The sequence below is a fragment of the Hydra vulgaris genome, chromosome 05 (genome assembly GCF_038396675.1).
Source record: "Hydra vulgaris chromosome 05, alternate assembly HydraT2T_AEP".
In the NCBI taxonomy this organism is placed as follows: Eukaryota; Metazoa; Cnidaria; class Hydrozoa; order Anthoathecata; family Hydridae; genus Hydra; species Hydra vulgaris.
In genome coordinates, this window is record NC_088924.1 from 19,994,698 (window position 1) to 20,021,293 (window position 26,596).

The 26,596-nt window shown below is 29.8% G+C and overlaps 1 protein-coding gene and 1 pseudogene across 1 annotated transcript; one reads left to right on the forward strand and one right to left on the reverse strand.

Annotated features, from left to right (window-relative positions):
* Positions 1-6,230: 6,230 nt before the first annotated feature.
* On the reverse strand, positions 6,231-6,297 carry LOC136080904 (U2 spliceosomal RNA; annotated as a pseudogene).
* Positions 6,298-21,541: 15,244 nt separating this feature from the next.
* On the forward strand, positions 21,542-23,727 carry LOC136080667 (uncharacterized). Its single transcript, XM_065797608.1, has 2 exons — positions 21,542-21,670; positions 22,121-23,727. Exon 2 carries the CDS (start codon positions 23,046-23,048, stop codon positions 23,601-23,603), a length of 558 nt encoding a protein of 185 aa, XP_065653680.1. The 5' UTR covers positions 21,542-21,670; positions 22,121-23,045; the 3' UTR covers positions 23,604-23,727.
* The last annotated feature ends 2,869 nt before the right edge of the window (positions 23,728-26,596 follow it).

Genomic DNA, 26,596 nt, shown 5'->3' on the forward strand with positions numbered 1-26,596 from the left:
GTTTCTTTATCCTCTCCATTTCCTGACCACTTTTTTTCCTAAACTTAGCTTGCCCATCATCTCGATATATACCGAAATTGCTTTTATCATAAAACTGCGAGATTTGACGCAAAATAAAAATCCAAACTAATTCGCAAATCTCCGCGCCATCAAAGGCCCCCTAGTGACATCGAATAATCCTCCCTTTTTCTTATTCCAGGCAATTCCATTGCTAAATAATAATGATTTTCTTGTATGGTGTATAAAACTTTTTTGATCGCTATTTATTGTTAGATGCTGCTCTGCAAAATTTATTGCATTTTTAAGTAGGTTTTCACTAATCGATGGTTAAAATGGTTTGAAACCAATGTATAACATTTTGAGTTGATCTTCCAATCTCATTTTTATCAAGGTTAATAAGTCTAACAGTTGGTTTATCTAGAAAGTTCTCTTTATGGTCTTTTAGAGTTATGAAACAATCTGCATTACCGTTAATTTTGATTTTATTGTATACATCATGGTTGATTAAAATTTTTTTACCTTGTTTACTTGATCTTTGAGTTTAGGGTCCGCCTTTTTATACGTGAAAGTAATTGCTTTTGTGGTCAGAGCAAATAGCAGAATAGAGGGTTACCAAACCTTAAATTACAGCAGTACGCAAACGATTCGAACTATTTGCCACCCAGCTAGCACACATTTTTTAGAGGTTTACATTAATCGATGGATAAAAATCATTAATATCAAAGACTAAGAACTTACAGAATTGCTTTTCTTTTAGGGTTTGAAACCAATGTATAACATTTTGAGTTGATCTTCCAATCTCATTTTTATACATTGATAAAACGTTTGAACAATGTTGTGCGTTGCGTTGGCCCAACATCGACCGCCAACGTTCTTTTTATACCAGTTTGGTTACAAATGCGACGTCGCCTACAACCAAAAAACAACATTTGTTCAACGTCGTATTTCAAGTCAGCATTGCGTAATGTTTTACGTTGATTTAACGTTGTACTTTACGTTGACACAACGTTGTATTTTACATTGGCAAAACGATGTATTTTAAGTTGATTCAACGTTATATTTTACGTTTGCACAACTTTATATTTACCTTTTATCGGAACTGATTTAATTTGTTTTATGTTAAGCATATACATATAAACATAAAATATTATATATTTATACGCGTGTATAGTTGTATTAATGTTTTTTTTTTTTTTTTTTTTTTTTTTTTTTTTTTCAAGATAACAATGAATATATATCAATAAAACTGACTTTACAATTGGGGGATAAATTTACAATTTTTGGGTGGGTTTTTTCGTAATATATATATACATAAGATAAAGATTTTGCAACATTATAAATATAATGCTGTAAAGTTAATAATAAAAAAATGTATATATTGCGTTAACATAAATTCTTTATTTTTTAGTTTTTTATTCATATTTTATCCATTCAAGTTTAAAAAAGGGTCTTTAAACCAAGGTTGATTAAGTTGCATCAAATTAAAGGAAAAACAAAAATCAAACCTTATTTTGGAGGTTTATTTTTCTGATGTTATTTATAAAAGTGGAATGTTGCCAAATGAGAAAGAAACCGTAATTTTTACGGCTTCTTTTTTAACAGTGCATGGTTCGTAAATATAAAGTAAATTAAAGTTACATGTTTCAGTGTGTAAAATTGACACTATAGAGACATTAAAACAAATCTCATATTGCGCTCGCGCGACTACAAATATGGTAATAAATTAAGCTATACAGTTACATATATGTAAATAAAACATATATCTATGACTAATACATAATTATAAACAAAAATACATAAGCACGTCCTTCGCACCAAGTGGTTACTCTGGACATGCTCAGACTCGTCGTTTAAATAATAAAATATCGTGGCGATTAACCCACGACCTCATAAAATAAACACACAACCTTCGCCATCACCGAATGGCTAGGGTCATGCTGTTTCTCGTAAATAATAATAGTTGAAGACCTAAATTTTTTTGATATTAACTTGGTAATCGAAATCTAAAATTCACCATTTTTTTATATGGCGAATGTTAGGTGTCGATTTTTATTTTCGCTTATAGCGCTATTTATTGAGAACATTTTATGAAATTTTTCGATGTTGTTTTCTCTGGAGTATTTATTATATTGTATTGTCCAGATATATTTAATTTCTTTTAGTATATTTTCTAGAACTCTTGTTGTAGGTATAGTTTTACTTTTTTTTAGTTTGGAGTTTCTACATTTCTATAATACTGTTGCTATAATATGAGTTAAAGTATTTATTATTTTTTTCCTCTGGTCTTTTCTTGGCAGCTCCTCTATGTTTATTAAGAAGAGGGCTTGTACCGAGTTGAAAAGTGTTTTAGGCATTAGCTTTTCACAAATAATTCTCATGCATCTCCACACAGCTCTGGCCTTGCTGCAGAAGGTAAAGGGGTGAAGAGTATCTTACACCCGGTTACACGTTTTGCAGTTTGAGTTTCCATGATATTGTCCACGCTTTGTTTTAAGAGTTGTTGTCTCCAGGAGTTTGTTTTTTCTAAAGTGGGGAGGGAGTTTGTAAGAATACGCCAATGTGTATTCTTACTAGTTCCCTGAACATAGGAGTCAAAGCTCTTTTCCCAGATTTGTTTCCAGGAAAGTGTCTTTTTGAACTTTGCTTCCCATCTCAATTGTATTAGTTTTAGACTCAAATTTTCTTTTTGTTGCGTAATATGAAGATAAATATTTTTTGAGGTTTTGTGAGTGATGTTGAAGATTTCATCATCACTCCTTATTTTTTCTATCGCATCTTTAAAGTAAAAGGTAAGCACGCTTAAGGATTTTGGGGTGCTGTTCCCAGTAAGAAATAACCACTGTGGATATTTACTTTTTGCTAAGTTGGTATGGGAGTATGCTAAGAAGTAGTTTTTTAGGAAGCATCCATCGTAAAAATGGTCTGCTTCTTTTATTTGAAATATGTATTTCATTCTGATGGCTGGTGGTTCCAAGAATTTTAACACCTGTTCCGTTTAACCATTTAAGATTAAAAATTTTTTGTTTTAGCACTTTTAGTGTATTTTCATAGTTTTGGTAGTTAATTCCGCCTAAAGCTAGAGCTTTTGTTTTGTTTATATTAATGTTAGAGCCGAAAGCGTATTTGAATTTTTCTAGTATATTAAACACTTCAGCTACCGAATGCGGGCTTTTAACGAAGAGAGTTGTATCGTCTGCATACTGCGAGACTTTCAAGTTTAACTTTGTACCTGGCAGAGGAATGCCGTCAATGAGTTTGCAGTTCTTAAACTCAAGTGCCAGCGTTTCCACAACCAGACAGTATAGCATGAGTGAAACAGGGTCGCTCTGCCGGACGCCTCTCTCTATTTTAAAGGGTTCGCTCATATATCCGTTATTTGTTACAATAGATTGCGTTCGTTTCATTGATTATTTAATTGCTGTAATAAATTTTTTGCCTAAATTATATTTTTTGAGGACTTTAAATAAAAAGAGTCTATCAATTTTGTCGAAAGCTTTTTCCTGGTCGATTGTTATCAGGCAGCTTTCTATATTTTTTCATTCGTATAATGAATTAAATCTCTTATAAGAAATATATTCGAAAAAATATTTCTTTTGGGTACCGAGCACGTTTGTGACGGCCCGAGCAATATTGGTAGTACTTTTGATAATCTTAGTGCAAGCGCTTTTGTTGCTATTTTGTAGTCGGCTCATACAAGTGAGATTGGTCGCCAGTTTTGCATCTGGGTCAAATTCCCATCTTTTAGCAGTAGGCTTAAAAGGGCCGTATTTTGCGACCAAGATAGTTCCTTATCTTTGTTAAAAATATGTCATTAAGGAGGGCAGTGAGCTCTACACCGTAGATATCCCAATTTTGTTGATAAATTTCTACAGGTAAGCCATCAATGCCAGGAGTTTTTCCTTTACTTAAAGATTTTGCTGCGTTATACAATTCTTCGCAGCTAAACCTAATGTTAAAATAACCGTTCTGGTCATCGCTTAAAACATTTTTAATGTTGGCCAAAAACGGTTCCTGCATTTCCGTATTTAAAACATCTTTTTTATATTGACTTTTGTAATAGTTTCTAATTGTTTTTAGTATGTTTTTAGTGTCTTTATGCATTTTATTACCATCATTTATTTGTTTAATAGTTTTCTTTTTTTGATTACTTATTTCTATTTGAACAAGGTTTTAGAAGGTTTTTCGCCCTCTTCAATAACGAGTTGTTTTGTTCTAACAAAAACTCCTGGGTTGTTAAGGAGAGTTTTTTGCTCTTTTTTGAGCTGTTTAATTTTTTCATTGTCTGTTTATTTTCTGTTTTTCAAAATCAATTTTTTGGATTAATATCGCCGCTTGTTTTTTTTTGTTCGAGTTTTTTTAGTTTAGATGTTTCCATAGCTATGCTTTTTATTCGGGATTTCACAATACCCCGCCATTTATATATATATATATATATATATATATATATATATATATATATATATATATATATATATATATATATATATATATATATATATATATATATATATATATATATATATATATATATATTTCGTTATTTCCTCATCCTCGCTTAAATCTGAAACAATCAAAGTCGTCATTGCACCACTTGCAACAGCATTCATTTTCATGAGATGAATAGAGGTCTCGTCTTCTAAGATTTCTTAGTCGTTCGATTTAATTACGTCAATCTTGTTTTGTTTTGTAGTTTTGAAAAAAACTGTTTTCCACTTTACTTCGGAAGCCATCTCTTTTTTTTCTTTCAAATCGCTGGAAAAACACGTCCGATCTCCTACCTTTTTTTTTTTTTTTTCTTGGGGTTTTTTCGCCCCTTGTTTATTTAAATAAATTATTACAAATTATTCGTAAAATAAAAAAAACACGTATAAATATGTATTTTCATCATTTCTTCTAGTTCTTGTTTCTTGTTTCTATTGTTTTTGTGATTGATTTGTTATCTTTCTCTCTTGTGTGTTCTGTAAATGTTTTTGATAATTCTTGCAGATAATGTGTATTGGTTGATAATGAGTTTCTTCTTAGGTGTGTATTTGTAAAAAAAATATTTTTCTTTTTTTTTTTAAAGCTCTTTCCTGATTGGTTGATTCTCAGCCAAAGGTTTAAGAGGTTTGTTCCACAAGTGGATTGATTTCAAAGATCTTTCGGCGCTTGCCTGGAGATCTACAGATGTTTAACATCCAAAGGACGGATTGTTTCTGAGAGCACCACAAAACGTGATGCAAGCCATCAAACCAAGAACCCGTCAGCCCCAGCAAACGAGGCGAACTTCCCTGTCCTATCACGAACCAGCAAAGTACACTGCACTGGACCCCCCCCCCCCCACATACACACACACACACACATCCGGAACTAGCGCACTCACTTGTCTGCCCAAGCGCCAAAAAAGCCTAGGATCAGCCAGGCCAAGCTGAACCGCGACAGTTTGGGCACCAGAAGAAAAAGACAGGTTTGTTGTCACGCCAGCAGGAGGCGTAACGAGAACTCAGAACGACAAAAAGCACCAAGATGTGCTAAGCCCCGTCCAGACTCTCTACCTAAACATAGCAGGCACAATTATTATGAAGGAAATAGCTGACTCAAACTATTCTAAGAAATGCTGCCAGCACTTACAGCCCCGGTCAACATGGCATTGGACTTTACCACATTGACCAGGAATTACACGGCTAGATGCACTTCTTAAAAGGCTATCCCAGAAATTAGTTCCTACACATAACCTAAGCCATTAGATTAGGAAACGACACCGGAATAGACACAGGGACTGAAAACTAATAGAAACCACAAGGAAGACTAAAAAGTTTCAGTATGTGTTTTTTTCCGTATCGCCGACCTTTTTTTTTTTTTTTTTTTTTTTTTTTTTTTTTTACCAACCAACTAGAGTGACCTGAAGCTGAAACCAGACTTACACAGGGCCCTAGAAGGCGGTGTTATTTGGGAGCCGAGACTCCGTATTTTGTCCCATTTAAGGGTTTTTTAGCCCATTTAAGGGTTGTTTGGCCCATTTAAGGGTTTGTTTATGCCCACTTAAGGGTTTAGTTGCCACTCAGCCGAAACTGAGCAGCGCCAACTTAATGGTTTATCTCCATTTAACGTCCGGAGTGGACGGAACGCTTTGAGATTTCCGGACGTAGAAGGAGACACTGAAAAAGCGACTACGCCAAGAACCCCTATCGACTGTCACGGTTTCGACCTTGTGCTGTTTCTGCTTTCTAACAACACCGAAACCAATTGAGAGATGGTCCGGAGCCGAAATAAGAACAGATACTACACTTGATCTTAGCCATTAGGCCGAGAAGCCGACCTTATTACACAGGGACTATAAGTATTTATACGTAGGTATTTCCGCCATTTTGATGCTGAATCATCAATGCTTATTACATATGACTATACTTAATATGTTGCATCTGATTAAAGAGACATTATTCATATTTGGTTTGCTTGTGGCTCAATATTTCATTACATAAAAAAGAGAAAAATATATAAGCAAATGTATTTCCTTGATGAACTGAAATATCTAAATGAAAAATAACTCTCATAAATTATACAAATGTATATTTGTATATGTGTCTTTTCTCTATGCAAACGCAACGTTAATCCACTGTATAAAATCCAACGTTGTTCCAATGCATGTATAAACATCAAACCAACGTTGGTTTATACACATTAAATCAATATCGGTTTAATAACAATGGATGAACGTAGGGTTTACATCGTAAAAACAATCAATTTTTTGCGATGTTTTTACATACGTTCAACCAATGTAAATGAGCCAGCTGTTTTTAGTTCCGTCGGTATTAATTTCATCATTAAACAAATGACATTGGATCAACGTTGGTTTTGCATTGGAAAAAACAGCCGATGTTTGCGATGGTTTTGCATACGTTGGCCCAACGTAAGTATGCTAGCTGGGCAGGGACGTAAAATCTGTCGGCTTTTTTTTTGAAAAAGTAAAACTGTTTACAAAAGCAAGTGGTTCAGTGATCAATGCCTCAAAAATCAAGAGTCTCGCTCTTGGGAGTTTTGATCCTAAAATGTACCCAGAGTTGGACAACATAAAGTGGAACAATAACACTGGTTTGAAAATATTGGGTGTTACTTTTTACACCAGACTGAGTGATACTACCGATTTCAACAGGCTAGTAACTCTTAACAAAGTAGAGAAAATACTCAAGTTTCTGGGACTACGTACTCTGTCACTTAGGAGTAAGACTATGTTGACAAATACGCTAGCAATGTCAAAAGTTTGGTTTCTGGCAAACGTGTTGCCCATTCCTGATTGGGTAATAGAACGTTTGCATACAGCCATTTTCTAAAATCTGTGGCAAAAGACCAATTTTAATCGGTCAAGAGAGAGGCATTTTTTTTTCCCGTCAAAAGTGGGGGTCTCGGAATTTTATCTTCAAAGGAGCAAAGTCTTGCACTTCGCCTCAAAACACTCTTTCAACTGAAGGAATGCATAGAGGATAAAACTCACGAATATTACTACTTTTCAAAGTATTGGTTGGCAAATTCATTTATAAAATTTACGAGCCAAAGCCAAAGCTGGAACATTTTAAAACAGAACAATTGCTTTTGTTGTTCCAGTGTTTTGGAACAAAAGTTCCAAAACACTGGGACAACAAAACGTCTCAGTACTACAAAACAACAATTGAAATTTTAGGCAAAAACGGGTCCCAGTTTAACATCTCCCTATAATAAACAAAAAAATTTTACTTAAAAGTGGCAAAAAAACAAAAAGACAGTCGTGCCAACAGAACTTTTCTGGAACGGTTAAACAAAAACAACAATGTCGTGGACCCAAATTTGGAAAAAAAACTTTACTTCCCATGCATACGGACCGATAGAAAATATCCTCTTTCGTTTTTTACACAACAGTCTACCTTCTGCGGCCTTGCTAGCCAAAAGCACAAGGCAACAGATCGTTGAAAATAACAAATGCAAACCTTGTGGTAAAATTGAGGACAATCTTCATATCTTTGCCTACTGTCCTCCTTCTGTTGAAATATTGGAGTATTTTAAACATGTATATAAGTGACATCCCAAAAAAAATTTTCTCCCATAAGTTCGATTTTCTTGATAGAAATAGCGAATTTATCGGAGAAAAACCCTACTTCGCAGCTGCTGTTGATAGTCTCTTAAACCATCATGAGTGCAATATGGAACAGTAGATGGAGTGATAAGGGTAATAATTAAGAATATCAGAAATATTATTACTTTAAAATATAGTTATCATGTCTGTAGAAACACTACGGACATTTTCTGTCAACTTTTTTTGTATCAATAATGTATTTTGCCAAGTAGAGGACGGGAAGTTAAAACTGAACATATGAGCTAAATTGATACACTGGCTCATAAATCGAAAATGAATGTTTAGTAAAGACCTCCGCTTCTCTGCAAAGCTTTTTTTTCAACAAAATTATTGTTATTTATGATTAGAAAAACACAGCCTTTTATTTTAAGATATAGAATTTCAACATATAAGTGTTACATGTAGCGATTGTAAAGTGGTGTTTGTGTAAAGGTGTGAAAACGAAACGTGGGAATTGAGTGAGGAAAAGATTCAAAATGTTTTAAAGACAAAACTTGGATTTAAAAGTAATGTTGAAATTGAACCGGCGCACAGGACAGGGAAAAAAAGTAGCAATAGGAAAAAGTACAACAGAACCATAATAGTTAAATTTTTAAACTACAAAGACAAAAAAACTGCGTTGGATAACTATGTTCAGTTAAAATTGTGGAACGATCGATTTTACATAAACGAAGACTACAGCGACTGAACTTTAGAATTGCGAAAACAGTTATTTAAAGAAGCAAAAGATTTGAGAGCCAAAGGTAAATATGCTAAAGTTGTATATAATAAACTTGTAACGCGCGACTTTTAAGAAATTTTTTTATTTTAGAGTTATTGATTTTATCTTTATTATTTATTTTGTTTAATTTTTATTGATTTTAAATACAAAAATGGATTCAAGTCGCTCTAAAAATTTTGACATTTTTAAATTTAATGATTTTATACTTACCAAAGAGTCCGATCCGGATCAAAGTTATTTTAGTGAAACAGATGCTTTACAAAGCAACTGCAGCTATTTTTATACTTTTGAAATAAAAGAATTTCTTGAGCGTGATAAACTTAATGCAATTCATATAAATATAAGAAGTTTAAAAAAAATTTTGAAAATCTTTGCAATAGTTTTGAGGAAAATCTAACTATTTTTAGTGTAATTTGCCTAACTGAAACCTGGTGTAATTCTGCTGACTCAAATTTAGATAATAATTTTAAAATATCGGGCTATAATTTAATTTCATTAGAGCGGAAAACAAATAAACGCGGCGGTGGTTTAATTATTTATGTAAAAGAAAACCTACGGTATTTTGTTAGGCATGACATGAGTATTTCTGACGTCAATATAGAGGTTTGAACGATTGAAATATTAGGCAATAAAACCAAAAACATTGTAATTAGCTGTTGTTATCGCCCACCTACTGGCGAAATTAAAACATTTAGTTCATTTTTACATGACGATATTGTAAATAAAATCAACCACGAAAAGAAATTACTTTACATATTAGGTGATCTGAATTTAAATTGCTTTGAGTATCACGTCAAAAAAGACATTAGTGGGTTTTATAATGGCCTATTTTAAAATGGAGCAGTTCCTCTAATAAACAAACCAACAAGAATTACTCAAACAACAACTTCCTTAATTGATAACATTATAACCAATGATATTTTTAATAATTCGCTTAAAAAAGGCATTATTAAAAGTGACATACCTGATCATTTCCCAATTTTTCTTTTCAATAGATATTTATGCGAAAATTTTATATAATGAAAAAAAATCATTTAAAAAACGACTTTTTCATAATAAAAACCTAGAATCTTTTAAATATCAACTTTCTTTAGTTAATTGGGCATTATTAACTTTTCTGAAGACATTAATTTAATATATAAATCTTTTTTAAAATTTTTTATGAAATTTATGACATCAATTTTCCCAATGTAGAAATTAATTACAAACATAAAAAAATTAAATCGCCATGGATTACTAAAGTATTCTAAAATCATCTAAAATTAAACAAAAACTTTATATTAAATATTTAAAATTAAAAACAACTGAGATTAAGACCAATTATAAAAATTACGTAAGACTATTTGAACGCCTAAGGAAAAATCAAAATTAATATATTACACTAATTTACTTGAAAAATACCAAATTAAACTCTAAACACACTTAGCAACTAATAAACGAAATTACGGGTAACACTAAAAAAGCATCTTTGCCCTCAGTTATTAAAGTAGATGATAATTTTATTCTTGATCAAAAAACAATTGCTTCCGAATTTAATAAATATTTTGTATCTGTAGGACAAAACCTAGCCAAAATAATTCCAAACCCTAAAAAATCATTTAAGGCAACATATGACCCTCTAAACTCGTATCTAAATTTTTTTGATTTGTCTTTTGAAGAGTTTGAAAGTGCTTATAAATTGTTAAAGTCAAATAAAGCAGTTGATCCAGATGATGTCAATGGGAACGTTATTATAAACTGTTTTGACGTTTTAAAAGACATACTTTTCCAAATTTTTAAATGCTCCATTAATCAGGGAGTTTTTCCTGATGATTTAAAAATAGCAAAACTTATTCCTATACTTGAAGAAGGAGAAAAAACTAATGTTAAACACTATCGTCCAATTTCTATCCTCTCTGTTTTTTCTAAAATTTTAGAAAGAATTTTGTACAACAGAATATACAATCACCTTTTATCAAACAAATTATTATATAAGATGCAATATGGATTTAAAAAAAATAATTCAACAGAGCATGCAATTATTCAGCTTACAAGAAGTATATCAGACTCATTTAATAATTCTAAATTCACATTGGGAGTATTTATTGATTTAGCGAAAGCGTTTGATACCATTAATCATAAAATTCTTGCTAAAAATTTAAAATGTTGTGGTATAATAGGCAATGTTTTAAAATTGTTAAAAAGTTATTTAACTAATCGCAAACAATTTGTTTACGCCGATGAAACATTATCATCAAATTTGTTAAATATTACATGTGGAGTTCCTCAAGGATCCATATTAGGACCTCTTCTTTTCCTTATTTATATTAATGATTTATACAAAGCCTCGGATTTAATAACAATTATGTTTGCTGATGACACCAATTTATTTATGTCACACAAAAGCATTCCTACTTTATTTAGTTGCTTGAACATCGAGTTAATCAAAATATCTGACTGGTTTAAGACTAACAAATTACCTCTTAATATTGATAAAACTAAATGGGTTCTTTTCCATCCTCTTATCAAAAAACATAAACTGCCAATTAACATGCCTCATCTTGTTACTTAAACGTACTTTAGTACAATTATATCACTCATTTATTCATTGTCACATAAGTTATGCAAACATTGCTGGGGGTAGTGCAAAGAAAATTAAACTTAAACCTCTTTATTGTCAGCAGAAGCATGTAGCACGTCTCATATATTTTAAAGACCGTTATACTCATTCCAAGCCTCTATTATTTGAAATGAAAGTTTTTAATATATATGAGCTTAACAATTTTAATATTCTTTGTTTTATGTTTAAATGTAAAACCAATTCATCCCCTATTTCTTTCCATAATTTGTATTCATCGAAAGTTAAAAATAGATACATTTTGCGGGATGATAATTTTATTAAGCAGCCCATTTTTCAAACAAATCTTTTTAAATTTTGTATTGATTATCGCGGACCATTCTTATGGAATAAAATAGTTTTAAAAAATTTTACTAAAGATTTTATTCATCAAAGTAACTACTTTTCTTTTAAACGAAAGCTTAAAGAACTCATTTTTACAATTGAAGATGTAACAATATACTTTTGATTTTTTTTTTTTTTTTTAAGTGATCTTCCTTTTTACCCCCTATTTAACTATTGATTTATAAAAATTATATATGCATCATTAACAACTGTAATATATAATAATGTATCTTGTATTTGTAACGGAATATTTTAAGTTTCTTACTTCGTTAACTTATTTCTTATCTTGTAAATATCTTATAAATTTTAACACGATCATTTCTTAGCGGTACTCGACGACAAGACCGTATGGTCTCCTACGAGTTCCCGCGTTCTTTTATTATTTAATAACGATTATTATATATATATATATATATATATATATATATATATATATATATATATATATATATATATATATATATATATATATATATATATATATATATATATATATATATATATATATATATATGTTTTTATTATTATATATTTGTATTTTGAATATTGTAACGAAATGCTTATTTATAATGTAATAAAAAAATAAAAAAAAAATAAAAAAAAAAAAAAAAAAAAGGTCCTTTTGTTTCTTAATTAATATAATACTTCCTTATAAAAAATTATTAACTAATATTAAATACTATCTTTAAATATATAAAATTTTTTTAACCTTACCTAATTCTCGGCATCTTTTCGCACAATGGCTAAACTAATAAAAAACACAAAAAAATATAAAATTGAAAAATACAAAAAAATATATAATCAAAAAACAAAACAAACAAAAAAATATAATATAAAATTAATAAAAAGTAGAAAATGTAAATATATATTTTAACAGTTGTAAAACGGATATATTGTAAAACCTTGTAATCATTATAACCTGAGTTAATGTAATATCATAAAATTGTAAATATTTATTATTTTAAAAAAATAAAAATAAAAAGAAAGTGTTATTCAGTATTTATGCATGTTTAATGCTGGTGTAACTATGTAGTTATAAAATTAATTTTGTCTAATAAACATAAGTCACAAAAGTTTACATAAATATAAATTTGGTTATTATGCTAATATTAAGATATTTATTAACTCTTTTTTGTTGAAGGATTAACATTCATTAAATTTATGTTTTTATACTGATTTCTATTAATAAATAAAATCTATTTATGTAAATTAAAGTTTAGCGTGGTATAAATCATGATATGACCATGAATTAAATTTTATACATTGTTAAACCTCTTTGTTACTGCTTTAATATTTTTTAGATTAGAATGAGGAGCTATGTAAGAAAAAATAGTTATGGAACCTTCTCGAATAATTCAATAGAGGTAGCTGTTGATTTACTTTTAACAAGAGGGTGCTCATTAAGAAATACCGGGAAAAAGGCGAATCTTAATCACAGCACCCTTTGCATGTAATTTATGCTTATGTATTCTGTACCAATAAGTATTTGTCCTACTTATTTAATGAAACTTGTATAAGTTTGTATCTAAGAACAAATTCTAAATGTGTGTTTTTATGTATAAAGATATGTTAAAAGAAAAGAAGGAATAAAAGAAGGAGAAATCATTACCATGAAACCCAACTTTTCCACAAGAAGAGTATTTAATGAAGAGCAAGAAAATCTTTTAAAGCAGTATAATATTACCTCCTCTCAAATGCGTTATGGAAAGTCTGTTGTAAATTTAAGATCTATTGCTTTTGATATGGCTATAATAAATAATATAAAAGTCTCCAGTAACTGGATTAAAGAGAAGAAAGCTGGAATAGAATGGATGCGCTTGATTTAAAAGCGGAATTCTTTAAGCATTCAAATGCCAGAAGGATGTTCTTTGTCAAGAATGGTATCTTTCAATTATAACAATGTACAAAAGTTTTTTTACTAATTTAGAGGCATTGTATTTAAGAGAATCAAAATTTGGTGATGAATTTTGCATTTGGAATCTTGATGAAACAGTTCTTGATGTTTTTGAATCTTGATGAAACCATTGTACAAAATTATAATAAAATCATTACTAAAAAAGGCATCAAGCAAGTTAACTCTGTGACAAGTGAAGAACGTGGAACTTTGGTGACAAGTTGTTTTTTCATTAGTGTCTCAGGTGCTACCATACCACTTGCAATGAAATTCCCTTAAAAAAAGGTTTAAGCAACATATGTTGAATAATGCACTATCTGGATCTCTTGCAAATCTAACTGGATGGATGAATACAGAGTTATTTGTAGAAGTAATTCAACATTTTATATCATAAACATTTTCATCAAAGGAAAATCCATCTCTACTTATATTTGATAATCATGAGAGCCACTTATCTATAAAAGCTCTTGATCTTGCAAAGAGTAATGGTGTTACTACTCTTACAATACCACTACATAGTAGTTACAAAATGCAGCCCTTAGATGTATCTGTATTTACTCCATTCAAAGTTTATTACAATGACGCAGTAAAATTTTAGCTTCTAAATCATCCTGGAGTGCCAATCATTATTTACAAAATTGCATCTTGTCTTAACACCGCATATGAAAAAAGTTTTACTACCACAAACATTCAAAGTGGATTTACGAAAAGTGGAGTATTTCTTTTTGACAAGAATGTATTTTCAGATTTTTTTTTGTAGATTTTTTTTGCAGATTTTTTTTGTAGTGTTGTTACTGATAGCAAATATCCAAATACATATCAAACAAATACTGGAGAAACTCTTAATACTGAAATTTGTTACTCTCACCAAAAAAGCTTCAAGAGCCTTTTGTCAGTTCCGAGCCAAGTACAAGTCAAGTCAATGATTCTGAAGTTATTAACTTTGTAAGTCCTTCTCAGTTTATTGGATTTCCAAAAGCCGCTGAAATAAAAAATAAAATAAAACCTCGGGAGAAAGCTATAATAGCAACAGACACACCAACAATAACTGTACTCGAAGTAAAAGAAAATAAAGGTAAAGAAATAATTATCTTATCATAAAAAAAAAAAATTATTTCTGAAAGTGATGAACATGATTCCTATTCTTAATTTTAAAAATTTATAACGAGGCTTTAGAAAAAATTGTTTCTTTTTTATATAAAATTTTTTGTGTTAGTTTCCTACATTTGATATTTTTTTTATTATCCTGTTTCATGGTATCCGATAGACTGTATCAAGGTACCCCATGGGTGGGGTACCTTGATACAAAATTTGAATTTTACTCAATAAGTTTTTACGAGTTTGACCTCTTTTATTTTGTTGATTTAAGAATTTAATTTTGAAAGTATAATATTTATCTACAAATTGCATTAGTCGCTCAAAAAAAAAAGTTATGTTTAAAAAAGTAGTAACAAAATAAAAACAAAAAGTGTATTATGGTGCCCCACTCTCCCCTAGCCTTTACGTTGCCATGATTTATTTGATACCCCAATTTTAAATGATTAATCAACTGATAAAACTACTTAATTATGGATTTTGAATTGTCCAAATTCGACATCTCTGTTAAATTGATTGATTAAAAATAATCATATAACTTTTTTAAAAAAATTTAATATATTTCTTAAATTATTAAAGGTGAAGAGGAGGGGGCGGGTAATAGCCCTTAAAATTTTCAAAATCGTGCTTGTTTACAGTATCAATTAAATGATATGTTATTAGGTTAATGTTAAGTCCTATTTTTATTAGGGATGTACCAAAGCTAAAAGTTTGCCGAAGTCACCCTGCCGAAGCTTTTGCACTTGCATAAGTAAAATTTGCTATCTTGCAGATCTAGCTAATTAGGGTAAATACTAGCCATTGAAAAACATTTTTTAACATTTTATTGCAGTTATTATATGTACGGCATATCGCAAAATATATGTACTGTAATTACAAGTATTTTAACGCACAAGGTATTTTACTATAACCACAAATCATCAAAGTTTTTTTGTTAATTACGCACTGTCAGGATTTTAGCATGTTGCTATGTCTTGTTTGAACAAATATAATATTATATGGAAAAAGATGAATAGCGAATTTGTTATTACTAGTTACAAATTAGTAATTAAATTATTGTGTGAAATATAAAACTAATTTGGCTTCTCGTCAACTTAATCAAGTCTAAACTTTAAAACTATATTATAAACAATGTTTAGTATACATTAGTTTCCCGTTGTGCTGAACAGAGGTTCACTTTTAACAAATGAAAGATGTACGCACAAAATTTTTATTGAGAACCTTGCCAAATCTCATTTTTTTAGTGTCTTTATCAGAGCAGGTGTAATTATAAGCACCCCACAACATATAAAGGCATTCATTTTTTGGTAATGTTGATAGGGTAAAGTAGAAGTTGACTTCGTTCATGTTGAAACAAAAAAGTATAAATCAATTTAAAGTTCAAACTAACATTTTGAATCTTTAATTAAGTAAGGAAAAAAGAATATTCTTATTCAACTTATAAACAATAAAGATAAAAATATTTATAGTTGATAAATAATTATGTGGTGCATGGAAAATTTAAAATATTAGGTGCAACCAGACCCGTAACTACAGGAAGACACGGCTTGCCTAAATACAGTTTGTGCCCGCTTGCAGTAGTCTTTCCATAATATAAATGTAATATATTATTGTCTTCAGGCATTTTTGGTGTGCAAATAAAACCAGTAAATAAATTTCTAGTAACAGGGCTGAATGCAACAAAGAAAATAGGCAACAACAAGGTTGAATGCAACAAAAAAAACAGGGCAACAACAGGGCTGAATGCAACAAAGAAAACAGGGCAACAACAGGGCTGAATGCAATAAAGAAAAAACAGTGAAAACAGAAAATAACTAGTTTGAAAATTAACATCTTCAATTAAATTTGTAATAAATAAAAGAAATAATAATTTTATTTAAATATTTTTTATTCCTACCATTTTCGTTTAAGAGCTTGAGTTTTTCCTCTTAGAATTTTATTATTATACTTTTTTCCCCCTCCATCAGTGTTTTCACATTTCCGTGAAGAATTTTCATTTAAACCCATTTGTTCTAAGAAGCTGTATATGTCAATGCTTATTTATTTTCGTTTTTTGATTTGACCATCACGATCAGAGTCTTTAATGAAGTCAACTTCTTTTGCTTGTTGTAACTGATACTCAAAATGAAAGCAGTAGTACCCTTAATTTCCTTAAACATACTATTTTCTGTTTCTTTAAAGAATTTAATTTAAAACAGGGTTCGAGCATCATTGCAATTTTCAGACGAACACTATCTTGGTATTTAAAAAAATGACTTTTAAAATCAGTTTTAAGTTCATCAACAACAGTTTTGATTCTAGTTGCTTTGTCCCAAGCATAGTCAAGAAACTGTATGATCTCTGATGTGTCTGCACTAATATCTTTCGTAGCCCTCTCAAAGTGTTTTAGTATGCATACAATTATTTCAGCATGTTTCCATTGATTTTCTGAAGGTTTTCTGATTCTGTAGTTATAAAATCATTAATTATACATGTTTTTGAGTGTTGATAAGAAATAATATTTCTAGCGTAAGTTTCAAGCGCAAAAAAACTAAATACAAATTACAGTGAAAATAGGTTTTAGTAAATACAACAACGGAATATAGTTAAACATAGAATTTATATTAAATATAAAAAAGCACCCAATAATTTTGATAAGCAGGCAAAAAAAAAAAGAACAAAAAAAAAATAGTTTGCGGCACGTCAAAATTTATACTATGTATACCGCGACATACGTCAAGGAATCAAAGTAAAGGAGCAAATTACAAGCAGTAGAATTATAGTAATTATATTATAAACAATAAAATTATTTTATGTTTAATATAACAGCAACTTATTACCTTTAATTACCTATTTCTTAATAAAAAAAATCATGGCGAAAAGATATGAAATTCTTGAATCAGTAAAAAAACTGATCCTGGGACACTATAAAAGTGAAAAAGGATATAAAACCATTTCTAGAATAGCAAATGTTAATCCTAATAGTGTAGAAAATGTCATTAAAAAATATAAAAAAATGGGTACTGTAAAAAATTTGCCAAGTAAAGGACGCCCAGCTTAGACTACCTTATGCATTGATAAAGAAATCATTTGAAAAGTTGAACAAGATTGAGGATTATTTTCACCAAAGATTTGCAAAAAATTTACAAACAGATCATGGTATAACTGTAAATCCACAAACTGCTCGCAATCGCTTGAAAAATCATTGTTTTGTAGGGAGTGTTGCTCCAAAAAAAGCCTTTTTTCAGTAAAAAGAATCAAAAGAAAAGATTGGCTTGGGCTAAGAAACATTCAAATTGGACTATTTACCAATGACAAAGAGTTTTATGGTCCGACAAAACAAAAATATGTAGGTTTGGTTCTGATGGTATCATACGCAAATTGAAAAAAAAATGGTGAACGCCTAAATCCTAAATGTATGAGACCAACAGTCAAGCATGGAGGAGGTAACATTAAGCTTTAATATAACATTTCCATATGATATATACTTCTAACTTATTTTTTCCTCTTATCATAGGTCGAATGATGGTTTGGGGCTCATTTGCTTGGAGTGGTGTCAGCGAACTCGAATTCATTGACGGAATAATGACGAAAGAGGTTTATACTGATATTCTGAAGCGAAACCTGAGATCAAGCGCCAGAAGTGCTGGCTTATCTCGTATTTTTATCTTTTAACACATTTTATCACAGATCCTAAACACACATCAAAGTTAGCTACTGAGTGGTTAAAAAAAAAAACAGTATTAAGATGTTAGATTGGGTTCCTCAATCACCAGACCTAAATCCGATTGAAAATTTTTCGAATCTTTTTAAAATGAAGTAGCTGATCAAAAACCATCTAGTTTGTCGCAATTAAAGGCAATTCTAATTGAGGAGGGGGAAAAATTTGACACAATGGCTTAAAAACTTAGTAAATTCTAAAAGATGTCTTGCAGTCATCAAGGCAAAAGGCGCACAAATAGACTATTAATTTTATATTAGCAAAATAATTATTTAAGGGGTGATACACTTTTTTGACTTTTTCTAATTTTGTGGATAATTTTTGTTTTTTGATATAAATTCAATATTAAAAAAAAAATTCGGGTCAAAAATCTAAATTTAAGCATATAAAATTTTTTTATTGAAAAATCATTAGGGGTGATAGACTTTTTTGACATATTGTATATATACATGGGCAGTTCCACGGCGGAAAATGAAAAAGTAACCAAATTTTATTAACTTTTTCGAGTTAATTTAAAAGTTTTTAATTAATTTAAAAGTAATTTAAAATATATCTTTAGTACTAAAATTAATTTATTAAAGTCATCTTTATGCTTGCGAAAGTTACGGTTTTTCTCATTGTCGCATGATAAAGAAAAGTATCATAGTAAAACCAAAGGATCCGAAATCGAGAAAAAACAGAGTCGTGAGAAACGAGAAAAAACTCCGTCGGAGTCGAGAAAAAATCGGAGTTTCGATAATATTTTGCTATAAATTAAAAAATTAAACTATCTAGTTGATAATTAAACATTTTGTTCTTGTATTTTTTTTTTAATTTTATATATTTCGATTTATAATTCATTATAAATTTATAAAAAATTCATATTTTTACATTTCTTAGTACTTAAATATTTTTTTTATCACAACATTTTAACGAACAAGTTTTATCTAATAAATGGCTTTCTAACCGGCATCGGTTAGGAAGAAAGCGTGAACTTTCAGTTAAATGCCCTACCGCGGTGCTTAATTATGGTATCCAAATTCATCATCCACCTACAGCCGTCCGTAGATCAACCTGCAATATCTTCACTATCCGTACCAAATGCTTTTAATTTTTCCGTTATCAAAATTTTTAATGTTTTGGCAGAACTTGGAGATGCCAATCTCACCATTCCTCAATATGTTCTATCGTGATGAACATTTAAAATGGAGTATTTTCTACCTCTATTGCTACACCATTTGTCACCTGTTATTCCAAATTTTTCTCCTTTTGCTTTCAATGCAGCCAATTCAGCAATCATTAAATATTTGGCTTCAGCATGAAACATCCTAATTTTTTCTGAAATTGTGGACACTGACTTGGGCAAACTATGCCCATAATTTTCAAAAAGTATACTTAGTGTTTCAGATTGAGTTATGGACCTAATCAAATATCCATCAAGAGCTGTCAACTTGGTAAGAAGATAGTTTAACAACATCTTAGTCAAAACTGTCTGGAAATGGATGGTTTTAAATCTATTTTCTCGCATTTTTTAACGTGTCCAATTAGGACATGTCAATTGCTTGTCCATCCGATTCTTTTATGATATTTTTTGCAATCTCCGTATTTTTCATCATTTACCACAACTTTATCAAAATTATTCCTCGCTTCCAAAACCATTTTTCTCAATGAAAGAAAAGTTATTAATTTATTATGACCTCAGATATTTGTTTTTAATTTTATTTTAAATGTGATAAGTTATCACATTTTGAGTAATTAATTAAGTTATATAATCTAATAGGTATGTATAATTAAGCATTAATTCTTATTACTTGTTACCATTGATAACATTTTATTACACAATTTTGCCACAATGCACAATGGTCCGGATTTAAGATTTATGGTTGACAAAATTATTTTGATCATACGATATACTACTTGTTCAAAATAAAAGTATTTTATGTTTAAAACTTACCTCCTTAAAGACCAGCTTTTGCATATATTGTAAATAATGATCTTGACTAAATATATATTTTTTTGTATATGCAAACTATTGAATAGTTAAAATATATTAACTAATATCACATACGCATAATATTTTAAAAGTTACCGTTTAAATTTTTTGCTTTTTTGAAAAAAAAATGGTATTTTATTATTCATTACATTTTATCATACCGTAATTGATTTTTATGGATTTAAAAAGATACTATTATCAAAAAAATACTATTATACTCAAGAGTTTTTGAAATAGTATAATGGAAAAGTACGAGTATGTTTTATTATATGGTTTTGAACAGATCAAAGCTTTTTTTTTTGAGGGTTTTTCCACCACCACCATCTGGCCCACTGTACATTACCAATTACTTTGCGATGTACATTAGTGTTGTTATTGAACAAAGAGAACACTTACATTTGAAAACAACAAGAACTATGTAAAAGCCGCGTAGAAATAAAATAAGAATTTGATTATTTTACCGGTAAAAAACTGATATCTTTTAAAAACTTCGTCGAAGTTTCTCAATTTCTCTCGAACTCCGAAAAACCGAGAAAAATCGGACGAGACGGAATTCCGAATTGATCCATTAAGTAAAATGTTATTTCAACCAAGAATTTGTTTGTATAATCGGAATTAATTTAGCGTGAAAATAGAGCTAACATGTTCAAATTATTTTTGGTCAGATTTTATACTTAATAAAATATAGGGGAGAGTTGCCGAAATTGGAACAGCTCCTTAATTGGAACACTTAGCTTTATTTAGAAACTGGAACTTATTCTACTTTCATGAATATTTTTTCTTGTAAAGAAAATAATTTTCTTTATTTTTTGAAACTTCTAGTATTTAAACTTAAAAACTGCACGTATGTGAATAAAATTACTTTTTTTTAAAGAAAAAAATTTTTGCGATCTAATTTTATCGTTGCATTTAAACGATTACAGAAGCTTAACGATATTGAGTTTGATGATAATTTTTTTTAAATTTTAAATTTTAAGGGTTTCAAGTCTATGTGATATTAAGAGCTTATATCGTAAGTTGTTACTTGTATGTAAATATTTTGCTACAACACCATGGTCCTATGTTGCCCAGAATGGAACTTCAAAAGTTGCCGTAATTGAAACGATGTCATCTCATAACACGCTACTTGACGTCCGAATTATCAGAAAATTTCATTAGTCCGACTGTATAATATTTTTTAAAGCGAATTTCTTTTATAGACATAGTATTATTGTTAGACATTTGTTGCTTTTTTGGAATTGGTATTTAGTCTTGCTTTAAAGTATGAAATGATTTTTCACAAAAAATTTTTCATAGTCTAAAGTCTAGTCATAGTCTAAGGATATAAAGTTGATTGTAAACATCGTATACTTTAATTAACAAATCATTTTATCTTTTAGTAAAAAATAAAATGTAAAAGTTTTACAAAAGTTATACATTTCTATTTAACGGATAAACTTGTAAGACAACATAAAGTATATACCCAGCATAAGTTTTTACTGTATATAGAAGTTAATATATAAAGTTGCAAACTTTATATAGTTTATATAGATTTTGATTTATATAGTTAATGATTAACTAAACAAAAATGATAAAAAATAATGATTATATAATGAGTATATAATTAACTTAATCATATATGAATAACAAATAAATATATGAAAAAATAAGCCTGTAATAAGATTATAAAACTCTTCTTATGTATCTTCATAGTAATTTGCTTTTATTTTAGATGCAAACACCACGAAAATATGGAAAATGGAAAGTAGAAAACTTGAAAAAGGCTGTTGAAGCAATAAAACAAGGAGAAATCAGCTTAAATGAAGCCGCTTATGGATTTTGTATTCCAAAAGCAACTTTGTCAAGGCATATAAATGAAAAAAACAAAGTTGCTGTTGCAAATGTGAAATGGTCGACTTAACACCTTACCTAATGAAATTGAAACAGAACTAGCTGATCACTGTTTATTATTAGAATCGATGTACTTTGGATTAAGGATTGATAATCTTTGTCATCTAGCATTTGATATTGCGGAAGCTAACAACATCACACATAATTTTAACAAACAAACACGAATGGCAGGAAAAAAGTGGTATTATGCATTTATGCAAAGGCACCCACAACTGTCGCTTCGTGGGCCTGAATCAACATCAATTGCACGTGCACAAGGTTTTAATAAAGAGCGAGTGCAATCTTTCTTTAATTTACTTTCAAAGTTATACATGGAAGAAAAGTTAACTCCAGACAGACTTTATAATATGGATGAAACTAGTTTATCAACAGTACAAGATGGTCAGATAAAAATTATTAGTGCAAGGGGCAAAAAACGAGTTGGAATTATGACTAGTAGTGAACGAGGAAATTCAGTAACAGCTGTAGTTTGTGTATCTGCAGCAGGATTTTATGTTCCACCAATGTTAATATATAAACGCAAAAGAATGAAGCCAGAAATAACAAATGGTGCACCTCCAGGAACTGTATTTAGTACTCAAGAGAAAGGATGGATGTAAAATGAAGGTTTTTTAGATTGGCTCAATCATTTCATTAAAGTTGTTAAACCTTTAAAACAATCAAAAGTTTTGTTGATACTTGATGGTCATGTTACACATTCAAAAAATTTTGCAGCGATATATCTAGCACAAAATGCTGGAGTGCGTATGGTATCGCTACCTCCATATACTACACACAGACTGCAACCATTAGACGGTGCGTTCTTTGGACCACTTGGTACATACTATGATGAAGCTATGCGAAAATGGATGCGGTCACATATATCACAACCAGTAACAACTTGGCAAGTTGCAGAATTATTTGGTGGCGCATATAGTCAGGCAGCATCATTGAGAATTGCTATGAAAGGATTTCAGGCTAGTGGGTTGTGGCCTTTGAACATAAATGTATTCACTGATTCTGATTTTACAGCCTCTTCATTTACTGATGTTGGTCCTTCAAACAATCTTCAGTCATCTGGAAGTATAGATGGGATGACAAAACTATCTACAGATAAATCAAGTGAAAAAAAATTAAAATGTCATGTTTCAGTTTCAACTTTGTCTCTTTTGCCAGTGGTTTCACTTGAAGTAAAAAACAAAAAAAGAAGATCACAAGCAACTCAGGCGGCTGATCTTACAAGCTCCCCATATAGACGTGCTCTAGAAATTACACCAAGAAATCAAAAGCACACACTAAATCAAATAGCTTTCAAGCAAATTTAAAAATCTACAAAAAAAAAGCTCACACTAAATCCAATAACTGCCAAACTATTGCAAAAACCACAGGAAAGCAAAGTAGCACTTGACTCAATCACCATGGACCAAATGAAATTGAGCACATCAAATAAAATCACCATCGCCACCACAGCACACCACATATCACCACTACCATCCCAAGTGCAGAAGCTGCAAGAAAAAAAGACTTATGAATTGCGAAAAAAGGATTAAATATTTGTTGTAATTTTTATTTGTTATTATATCTTTTAAATATCTTTTATTAGAAAGCGAATCAATTAATTTTTCCTTTGAGCCATAAGTTTTATAGCTGTAATTTATTCAAATATTAGAACTGTTCTAATTAAAGAATATATGTGTTCCATTCAAGGAGACCAGTTGCCTTTATTGAAACAAAATGGTGCCTTGAAAAATCAAAGTTTATATCCAATAAGGGTGCGATCAATAGAGTCGAATCATTAATAAAAGCATAGTAGGGTTGTATATCTATATTATTTAATTCATAAATGTTTTCATAGTTAAGCCATCTTTGGTTAATAAATATTTTTTCCTAAAGTGTTTCAATTAAGGCAACTCTCCCCTACATATTTCAAGAAAATAACGGAAGAAATTTTGCAATTTCCTTGTAACTTAAGTTAACAAAAACATCATAAAGTTTTGTTTTTTCCAAAATTTAAAATTTTTTCCAAAATTTAAAATTTTTTCCAAAATTTAAAATTTTTTCCAAAATTTAAAATTTTTTCCAAAATTTAAAATTTTTTCCAAAATTTAAAATTTTTTCCAAAATTTAAAATTTTTTCCAAAATTTAAAATTTCCAAAATTTAAAATTTTTTCCAAAATTTAAAATTTTTTCAAAATTTAAAAACTAAAGTTTTTTTAGTAATATATGCGAAGGAATATTAAATGTTACGCTTTTACATTTAAAGTTTTGAATAACGATGTTTAGTTAGAGTACATTTTTATTTTAAATTTGGGTAACGTAAGTTAAAACTGCATGCATTTTACTAAAATAATTTGTTGGTTTACTAAAATAATTTAATGCGTTGCACAGTGACTCGAAGTGAAGAAAAACGGCAAAAATTATATAACCATCGCATTTTAATATGTATTAAAGGAATAGTTATCTTTTTTTTGTCTAAAAATCAAATATGCGATTTTAAGTTAATTTTACGCGTAACAACCAGCAAAACGTGCGCGTATCTAAAAAACACGCGTGTATGAAATTTTACACGCGCAAGCAGATTTTTTCTTTAATTTTTCTTCTCGAATCAAGTAATAGTTTGCATAATACATAATTTACTTTTAAATCTCTTTTTAACTTACTCCAACTTGTGATCGGGCGTGATCACACAGTACACTACCATCCAAACTTAAGTCATAATTATTACCGGTCCCCTCCCCTTTTGCTAAAAACAACAATTGAAAGAATTTTCAAAAAATAATAATAATAATAATTTAGTCATCAACAAAGAGTATTTAATAGAATGCTCTGAGCATTACTATTATAACAATTGTAAATTTTAATTCATAGAGAAATTTAGTTTTTGATGGCAAATTTAACTATAAATAAAAAATTTCACAAAAGAATCACGACTGTTTAAGAAGAGAAAGAACTTCTACTGGAAGCAATTTCCCATTTTCACATCTATGGTTAGTGAATTGGATGCTCGATATAAGTGGATCACTCCTTATCATAAGATAGTTAAACTGGTTTTTCATAACATTTATCCTTGATATTTTGCATGAATGGTTTAATCTTGTATTTCTAATCTCTTTGTTAAGAGCCTCTAGTGATTCTTCTGAATAAAATCCAATGGGAAGTTCTAATGCATCGGTTATCTGTAAACCATGTTCTAAAAGTTTGTGAACGCTTGGAGGAATAACATACCAATTATATTCAGAAAGAATTTTATCTATTGTATCATTACAATAATTTTGAAAAGAGCTTGGATCTAAATCATATCTTGAACAAACTGCTTTTAAAACTGTTTTAAGTCTAGAAATGATGTCAACATCTACACCAGTTATCTTAGAGAAAGTATTCGATTCCTCAAAGTCTCTTCTGGCAGTATTACCATCATTAGTGTTTCCAAAACCTTGTTTTGGCATGTCAACAATAAGACTTAGTTCTTTCCTAAACTTCTTTAAGATAAATGCTTTTCTTTCTTTAACTGATTCTTTCTGCTCAGAGGTTTTAACATAAAATGACCTAATTTTCAATTTATATCCAAGTAGAAGAATGTGCTCAAAGCATCTTATCCAAAGGTAAAGAGGTGAAAGGCCAAAAGATAAAGCTTCTTTATTGACAGGTTTAGATCTAATCAATTTAATGTCACTCATCTCTGTTGGCTTTGCTGAACATACATTACAGCTTTGAGAAGAGGTAGTACTTATCAGTACATTAACAACTTTTCCATCAAATACAAATTATACTTTATAATTGCTGTCATCTTAGATGAATCAGCCGGTTCTGACTCTAAACTTACTACAAATGGTTTAAGTTTCTGAATCTCAACTCGTAATTGTTTCACTTGTTCTTTAATTAGCATACCTGTTTCCTTTTTGTACTGCAACATACTGGTCTGCAGAAATGTGTACTAGATGGGTATTTGTTGTACCATATCACTGTATCATTAACAGTTAGTTTAAAAGGCACAAGAGATGTTTGGAAAATACTCTCTTCATTTTTAATAACTTCATCTAGAGTTGTATCTAAATATTTTTGTTTATACAGACTCTGGCTAGACACTCCATCAAAACCGCCTTTGAAATGCATCATTCCATGTATTGATATCTTTAACCGATAATTCAGAAAATATTTTGTTGCAACGACTTAGACTCAAGATTCTACACAGTGTGTGATTAAAAAGACATTGAAGGGAGCAAACTGCAGATGTTTCTGAAAAAGTCATATTATCAGGATAGCATTCCATTTTTTCAATTAAAATTTTATGAAGAGACGGATATATATTTGCATTTT